This window comes from Babylonia areolata, chromosome 6, assembly GCF_041734735.1.
Source record: "Babylonia areolata isolate BAREFJ2019XMU chromosome 6, ASM4173473v1, whole genome shotgun sequence".
NCBI classification, from domain to species: Eukaryota; Metazoa; Mollusca; class Gastropoda; order Neogastropoda; family Buccinidae; genus Babylonia; species Babylonia areolata.
In genome coordinates, this window is record NC_134881.1 from 53,836,716 (window position 1) to 53,846,522 (window position 9,807).

General features: G+C 40.7%; 1 protein-coding gene across 1 annotated transcript in view; it reads left to right on the forward strand.

The window, feature by feature from the left end:
* The first annotated feature begins 2,551 nt into the window (after nt 1-2,551).
* Nucleotides 2,552-9,807, forward strand: part of LOC143283451 (uncharacterized) — a 29,170-nt gene continuing 21,914 nt past the window's right edge. The window contains exon 1 of the mRNA XM_076589688.1: nt 2,552-2,968. Within this exon, the coding sequence (XP_076445803.1) occupies nt 2,844-2,968 (125 nt within the window). The 5' untranslated portion in view covers nt 2,552-2,843. The remainder of the gene's footprint in view (nt 2,969-9,807) is intronic.

A 9,807-nucleotide genomic window follows, 5' to 3' on the forward strand; every position in this document is an offset into this window, starting at 1 on the left:
CCTTTAGCTTCCGTCGTCAGAATTGTGGTATTCTTTGTCAACATTCACCTCTTCAGTATAAGAGCCCTCCGCTTGCAATATTTTGATGGTGGTAATTGGGGTGAAACGCTGTTAACGTCGTCTCTTTCGCCGTTCGTATGGAGAGAGTTAAACACAACTCTCTTTGCTGTGTCTTCTCCCACCCAGTAAGTTATACACAGCTCTTTGTGCGGTGTCTCTTTTCTACCTAGTAAGTCATACACAACTCTTTTTGTTGTGTGTCTTTTTCAGCTAGTAAGTTATACACATTTCTTCACTGAGTGTGTCTTTTCACCTAGTAATTTATACACATTTCTTCGCTGAGTGTGTCTTTTTCACCTAGTAAGTTATACACATTTCTTCACTGAGTGTGTCTTTCCGCCTAGTAAGTTATACACATTTCTTCATTGGGTGTGTCTTTCCACCTAGTAAGTTATACACATTTCTTCACTGAGTGTGTCTTTCCACCTAGTAATTTATACACATTTCTTCACTGAGTGTGTCTTTTCACCTAGTAAGTTATACACATTTCTTCACTGAGTGTGTCTTTTCACCTAGTAAGTTATACACATTTCTTCATTGGGTGTGTCTTTCCACCTAGTAAGTTATACACATTTCTTCATTGGGTGTGTCTTTCCACCTAGTAAGTTATACACATTTCTTCACTGGGTGTGTCTTTCCGCCTAGTAAGTTTTACACATTTCTTCACTGAGTGTGTCTTTCCACCTGGTAAGTTATACACATTTCTTCACTGAGTGTGTCTTTCCACCTAGTAAGTTATACACATTTCTTCATTGAGTGTGTCTTTCCACCTAGTAATTTATACATATTTCTTAATTGAGTGTGTTTTTCCACCTGGTAAGTTATACACATTTCTTCATTGAGTGTGTCTTTCCACCTAGTAAGTTATACACATTTCTTCACAGAGTGTGCCTTTCTACCTAGTAAGTTATACACATTTCTTCACTGAGTGTGTCTTTTCACCTAGTAAGTTATACACATTTCTTCATTGAGTGTGTCTTTCCACCTGGTAAGTTATACACATTTCTTCACTGAGTGTGTCTTTCCACCTAGTAAGTTATACACATTTCTTCACTGGGTGTGTCTTTCCGCCTAGTAAGTTTTACACATTTCTTCACTGAGTGTGTCTTTCCACCTAGTAAGTTATACACATTTCTTCATTGAGTGTGTCTTTCCACCTAGTAAGTTATACACATTTCTTCACTGAGTGTGTCTTTCCACCTGGTAAGTTCAACACAGCTCTTTTTCGTGGGTCCTTTTGGGAACAGTGACAACATGATTTTTGCCTTGACAGAGTGGACATACACCACATGGTGTTTGGAAAACCTTTCCGGTCAGTTGCACCACGCAGTGTTTGGTAAACCTTTCCAGGGAAACTTTTCCACTTCGTGAGTTCGGGTCTGGGTGGTTTTTTTTTGTTGTTGTTGTTGTTTTTTTCTTTTTCATCTGTGTTCAGAGTGAGAGCTGTAGCCTTTCGTGTTCACCTGGTGGTTAAGAAATCTTTGCGGAACATTGATATTTCAAAGTCGGTGAAAAATGTATCGGCGAATCGCCTTCTTCATTCCTGTTCTGCTCGGATGAATTTGAAATCCGTCAACATTAAAGAAGGAGGAGGAGGAGGAGAAGGAGAAGCAGACGCTTATAAATCTCGTCGATGATAGATATCAAGATTTTAGTTTTGATAATGAGCAAGTTTATATTTCTTCTTGGTGAAGTGTGCAGTGGGGGTGGAAGGCCAGTCGCTGTGTTGGTTTCCATGTTGTTGGATTTAGACGAGCAAAGTCTTTCCACAATCAGCAAGTAAATGAATTATTCTCGAATCTTCTTCGCAAATGGATGGAAAATCTGCATAACTGAGGAACCACAAGCTTAAAGAGAAACCATGGAAAACAGAACTATAAACAGGTGTGACAATACCTACAGGAATTCAATGGATAATAACAGAACTATAAACGGTGTGACAATACCTACAGGAATTCAATGGATAACAGCACTATAAACAGTGAGACAATACATTCAGATATTCCATGGATAATAACAGCACTATAAACGGTTTGACAACACCTACAGGAATTCAATGGATAATAACAGCACAATAAACAGTGTGACAATACCTACAGGAATTCAATAGATAATAATACAACTATAAACAGTGTGACAATACCTACAGGTATTCAATGGATAATAATACAACTATAAACAGTGTGACAATACCAACAGGAATTCAATAGATAATAATACAACTATAAACAGTGTGACAATACCAACAGGAATTCAATAGATAATAATACAACTATAAACAGTGTGACAATACCAACAGGAATTCAATAGATAATAATACAACTATAAACAGTGTGACAATACCTACAGGAATTCAATAGATAATAATACAACTATAAACAGTGTGACAATACCTACAGGAATTCAATGGATAATAACAGCACAATAAACAGTGTGACAATACCTACAGGAATTCAATAGATAATAATACAACTATAAACAGTGTGACAATACCTACAGGTATTCCATGGATAACAGCGCTATAAACAGTGTGACAACACCTACAGGCATTCCATGGATAACAGCGCTATAAACAGTGTGACAACACCTACAGGCATTCCATGGATAACAGCGCTATAAACAGTGTGACAACACCTACAGGTATTCCATGGATAACAGCGCTATATAAACACTGAGAGCAATACCGCCGTTTCAGTATGACCACCTGCGTCATCGCTTGATCGGCAAGCGACATGACATCACACCACACCACAGAAGGTGCCAGTGCCGCGTGAAGTGACGTCATGACAGCGATGACGGCGAACGACACCGTCCCTGACGTCACAAGGAGCATGAAGCACGTGCGGCAGGTGGTCCGTATCCGTGAGGACAAGTGGGTGACTCCTTGGAGAGAAAACTCCTTCCTTGTGTGAGTAACCGCGCTGATTTTGTCCTCGTTTCATTTTCATTTTTGACTCACTTGCGTAAACAAAGTGAGTCTATGTTTTAACCCGGAGTTCGGTTGTGTGTGTGTGTGTGTGTGTGTGTGTGTGTGTGTGTGTGTGTGTGTGTCTGTGTGTCTGTGTGTGTCTGTGTCTGTGTGTCCGTGGTAAACTTTAACATTGACATTTTCTCTGAAAATACTTTGTCAGTTGACACCAAATTTGGCATAAAAATAGGAAAAATTCAGTTCTTTCCGGTCATCTTGTTTAAAACAATATTGCACCTCTGGGATGGGCACAAAAAAATTAAAAAAGAAGCCTAATTATATGCAAACTGCATTTACTGTTATATTTATATTTTTTGTATTCTCTAAACTTGGCACTTTGACCTCTTATTCTGACCCAACAACAAGAGCAGTCATTATTATCATTTTTTGTTCAAACAGGAACTTCTTTTGCTAAGCATGGAAGTTTTATTTATTTTGCAAACGTTTTGGTGCAGACAGTAAAGAAGGGAAATTACTCTGTAATTAATGCTAGGGGACTTAATTTGCTTTAAACTGATCTTTCTCATCTTAAACATTACATTTTTTTTTCTTCTTTTCTTTTCTTTTTTCTTCTCCCAAGCTTATCCATCATATTTAATACAGAGCACTTTTCAACCATTTTATAAATCTTTTTTCCTCCTAATGATTCCTTTACAGGATAAAGCGTGAAGCACAAGTGAGTCTTGAAGGCTTTGCCTCTTGTTTTTTCTTTTTCTGTTTTGGGGGTGTAGGGGTGTTTGTGGGGGGGGGGGGGGGACGTATTTGATTGTTTGTCTCTACTGTTTTGCGGTGTGCATTCTAGTCCATTGTGAACAGACGGTCAAAGTTACGTAACCTCTTCAGTTTTTATTTTCGCATTTTAGTTTAAAGTTTGACTTTTAAGCAGTATGTGTTTCTTTTGGGTTTTTTTTTGTTTTGTTGTTCAATTTCCTCTCCACCAAAAGTGCTGTGTTATTCATAATTATAACGGTTGGTTGGATCACCACACATTCAGATAGCTGTTCGAAAATTCAATTCGCGTTAGTACACAAACACACGCACGCACACGCACGCACGCACATATACACACATAGACAGACAGACAGATAGATAGATTCGCATCACGAAAAACATATACACGCAAATATATATGACATTGGATTTATACTCAGATCAACCACTAGGCACATAAAACAGTAATAGAAAGTAGTTATACACATAAAGTGATAATATACATAAAGCAATTATATACATTAATTAGGGATACACACACAGTAGTAATGTACACAAAGTACCAGTACACATAAAGTGCTAATACACATAAAATGATAATACACACAAAGTACTTATACACAGAGTAGTAATGCACTTTGAGTAATAAAGCACATTAAGAACTAATACCCATAAATTAAGAATACACCCAAACTACTACTATTTTCTTCTTCGTTTTTTTTCCCTTCGTGTTTTTCTTCTATCAGGCCGATTATTCTGGTGATAATAAATTTAATCTCATGTTAATATTGATATTAGCATTATTTTACTATATTATGTACTGTTTGTTTATTTGTTTTATTTCATTATTCCATTACTTACTGTTTATGAATGTTATTTGATACAATTGATAATATGGTTCATCAGCCGTCATGATAAAATTGAAGTGCAACGTTGTGAGCACAGTATAAGCTTTAAGCTTGTTGATGCTTTTTTGTCATTCATTGCATTGTAATCATGTGTATTGTTGAATGATTAAAGATTATTTAAACCAATACACGTAAAGTAGTAACTACGCTTTGAAATTCACGCCCAACACTGTTCTCCTGTCACCAAGCCTCAGCCGCGATAAGGACCTAGAAAATGAAAACAAGAACTAAATATTGATAATTAAATAAATAAAAAAAATAAAAAATAAAAAAAAAGGAAAGAAAAAAAGAAAGAAAGTAAAAAGAAATGGAAAGAAGAAAGCAAAGAGAAAAAGAAAGGGGGGACAGTCTACCTCCGTTTCCCTTCCAGCGTGTCATGTTGCGTGACTACAGCCACCAGGTAGCCGGCCCCTCCAAGTGAAACCCGAGCACAGGAACAACAACAATACATGTATCGATATCACGTCACGCTATCAGTTACGCGCCATTACCTTCCGTGTTGGTTGCCGTCGTGGGAAGAGCAGAAACCCCCACCCCACCCCACCCACCCCACCCCACTTCAAAAGTTACCCCCAGAACGGTTTGTTGTCGGTTGTGTTGGTGATAACGACTAACACGAATAATTATATCATCGGCAAACCGCCACCGCCACCGCCGCCACCATCATCACCATCATCATCATAATTTTATTACCGACACCATCATCATGGTCATCATCATTATCCTCATTATTTGTTTTTAAAACAGCAACAACAAAGAAACGAACTATAACTGATGGTTTTCCGGGTGGAATGGTGAGCACCATTCGTCAAGTCTCCACTCTCAGCTCTTTCAAGTCTGGCCTTAAAACCCACGTCTTCCCAAAATAGCCTCCCTTCCCTGCCTCTTCCTTGTCTTCAGTTGTTTTTTGTTTTTGTTTTTTTCAGTTTTAGAATTATGCATGCGTTTGAATGACTGGTGCGAAAGCGCTTTGATTTGTCTCTGCACAAGATTCAGCGCTATATAATAATAATGATGATGATGATGATGATGATAATAATAATAATAATAATAATAAACAACGTAAACTCTTTCAAGTCTGGCTTAAAACCCACCTCTTCCAATAATAGCCTCCCTTGCCTGCCTTTCCTTGTCTTTAGTTTCTACAGTTTTAGAGTTACGCATGCGTGTGAATGACTGGTGCGAAAGCGCTTTGGTTTGTCTATGCACAAAATTCAGCGCTATATAAAAACCATTATTATTATTATTATTTGAGCGGGAGAACTGGGGAAGGAGTGTAGAGGACAGGGTGTTAAGGGGTGAGGGGGAAGGAGGGTAGAGGACAGGGTGTTAAGGGGTGAGGGGGAAGGGGGGTAGAGGACAGGGTGTTAAGGGGTGAGGGGGAAGGAGGGTAGAGGACAGGGTGTTAAGGGGTGAGGGGGAAGGGGGGGTAGAGGACAGGGTGTTAAGGGGTGAGGGGGAAGGAGGGTAGAGGACAGGGTGTTAAGGGGTGAGGGGGAAGGGGGGTAGAGGGCAGGGTGTTAAGGGGTGAGGGGGAAGGAGGGTAGAGGACAGGGTATTAAGGGGTGAGGGGGAAGGAGGGGGGTAGAGGACAGGGTGTTAAGGGGTGAGGGGGAAGGGGGGTAGAGGACAGGGTGTTAAGGGGTGAGGGGGAAGGAGGGTAGAGGACAGGGTGTTAAGGGGTGAGGGGGAAGGGGGGTAGAGGACAGGGTGTTAAGGGGTGAGGGGGGTAGAGGACAGGGTGTTAAGGGGTGAGGGGGGTAGAGGACAGGGTGTTAAGGGGTGAGGGGGGTAGAGGACAGGGTGTTAAAGGGTGGGGGGGGGGGGGAGGGGGTTAGAATGAGAGTCAGCTACATGACCTACCTTGGATTTATCCACGGGGGGGTAGAACTGGAAGGAGGGGTGCACAAATCAGGTCCAGGCTGGCAGAGGAGAGGCGGTGAAGCTGACCCTGTCAACGAACATGAGTCGTGTGTGGTGCTGCTGTCCCCGGCTTAACTGTGATATTATGCTATAGTTAGGCGTTATGCGAGGACAGATAAGGCTGGATCACTGTTGTATATTGTGACAGAACGGATGGGATCTATGTGTATCTTTTTTTCTTTTTCTGCATTTGAGGGCTGCAATCATACATTCCCTCAAACCCAGAACTCTCAAAGGGATTGTCCAATGCTATTGACACTTGGCTGTTGCGCCTGTCGCTCGCGCGCGTGTGTGTGTGTGTGTGTGTGTGTGCCTGCCTGTCTGTCTGTCTGGTTGTGTCTGTATGCACGCGTTTGATACAGACAGGTATAACCTCCTCAGTGACTGATCCAGTCAGTCTTAATCTCACCCACGATGATTCAATCAGATCCGATCCATTTATCCAATTAGTCAGGGATAGCCTCACCTGTAACTGATCCAAACAGTCTTAGCTTCATAATCAATTGATCAAAGTAGTCAACAATAATCTCATCAGAATTTTGTCCAGTCAAGTCAGGTAATATCGTCACTAACTGATCCAGTCAGTCAGATCAATCTAATCAATATCGTCAGTAATTGATCCAGTAAGTCAGTATTATCTGATCAATAATTGATCCAGGTATAATCAAATGTATAATTAGTCCAGTCAGGTACAATCTGATCAATAACTGATCCAGTCAGGTATAAACTCATCGATAATCAGTTAGATGTGACGAGTGCCACAACCCAGTGGTTAAAGCGTTAACTTTCAAATCCCAGTGTGGTACACAAAGATACATGGTGGTACACGTGGTGGTACACATAGATGCATGGTGGTACACATAGATACATGTTGGTACACATAGTGGAACACAAAGACGTGGTAGTACACAAGGATACATGGTGGTGCACATGGTGGTACACAAAGATACACAGTGGTACTCAAAGATACACAGTTGTACACATGGTGGTAAACATGGTGGTACACACAGATACACAGTGGTTCACATGGTAGTACACACAGATACATGGTGGTACACATGGTGGTACACACAGATACATGGTGGTACACATGGTGGTACACATGGCGGTACACAAAGATACATAGTGGTACACATGGTGGCACACAAAGATAATACAGTGGTACACAAAGGTACACAGTGGTACACATGGTGGTAAACACGGTGGTACACAAAGATACACAGTGATACACATGGTAGTACACAAAGATAATAATAATAATAATAATAACACATAGTTTTTCTATGGCGCGATATCCAGCACCAATGCTGCTCAAAGCGCCTTACATCATCCAGTTGACTATAAACATGCCTTAAAAATCATGTCAACCGCTATCTGACAATGGAAAACATCCAGGGTGTTCATATGAATGAAAAAGCACACTTAAGAGATGAATCAGATTATAAAAGCTATGAAGTAAATAAGGCTTAGATTAAAACAAAATGCATTTCATAGAACACACACACACACACACACACACACACACACACACACACACACACACACACACACACACACACACACACACACACACACACACACACACACACACACACACATATATATATATATATATATATATATATATATATATATATATATATTTGTGTGTGTGTGTGTGTACAGTGGTACACATGGTGGTACACAAAGATACACAGTGGTAAACATGGCAATACACAAAGATACATAGTGTTACACATGGTGGTACACAAAAATACACAGTGGTACACATGGTGGTAAACATGGTGGTACACAAAGATACATGGTGGTACACAGAGATACATGGTGGTACACATGGTGGTACACAAAGATACATGGTGGTACACATGGTGGTACACAAAGATACATAGTGGTACACATGGTGGTACACAAAGATACATAGTGGTACACATGGTGGTACACAAAGATACATAGTGGTACACATGGTGGTACACATGGTGGTACACAAAGATACATAGTGGTACACATGGTGGTACACATGGTGGAACACAAAGATACATAGTGGTACACATGGTGGTACACAAAGATACATGGTGGTACACATGGTGGTACACAAAGATACATGGTGGTACACATGGTGGTACACAAAGACACATGGTGGTACACATGGTGGTACACATGGTGGTACACAAAGACACATGGTGGTACACATGGTGGTACACAAAGACACATGGTGGTACACATGGTGGTACACAAAGATACATAGTGGTACACATGGTGGTACACAAAGACACATGGTGGTACACATGGTGGTACACAAAGACACATGGTGGTACACATGGTGGTACACAAAGATACATAGTGGTACACATGGTGGTACACAAAGACACATGGTGGTACACATGGTGGTACACAAAGACACATGGTGGTACACATGGTGGTACACAAAGACACATGGTGGTACACATGGTGGTACACAAAGATACATGGTGGTACACATGGTGGTACACAAAGACACATGGTGGTACACATGGTGGTACACAAAGACACATGGTGGTACACATGGTGGTACACAAAGATACACAGTGAACGCAGATGAAGTCCGGTGAAATCTGGTCCATAACTGATCCGGTCAGTCAGGCAATCTCACCGCATCTTTTAAATCTCGTCTCAAAACTCACCTATTCCCTCAGCAATAAGTTCAATTGTGGCAGGTCCACAACTACATGCATGTATATGAATGTGTACTGTGTGTGCGTGTGTTTATGTAAGTTTGTGCCTGCCTATGTGTGCGTATGTGTTAGGGTAGCTGTTAGATACACATGTATGTTAAAATGTATGTATGCAGTGTGTGTGTGTGTGTGCGTGCGTGCGTGTGTGTGTGTGCGCGTGCGTGCGTGCGTGTGTGTGTGTGTGTGTGTGTGTGTGTGTGTGTGTGTGGTCACATTTTGGTGTGTGTATGTAACATAGATATAATGTTTTATGTTATCAAAAGCGTTTTTGTAAAGCACCTAGAGCAGATTTCTGGATAGTGTGCTATATAAGTATCCATTATTATTATTATTATTATTATTATTATTATTATTATTAAAAGAGAATCGGGTTTGTTGTTGGTGGTGGTGTTGTTGTTGTTTGTTGTTGCTGCTGATGAATCGGGCATGATTAATGATATCGCCTCCACCATCCACAATATCCCCGCCCCAAGGAGCTACATTACACCACAATACAACAGTTTCCAGAAAAGGAAACCGTATCGAC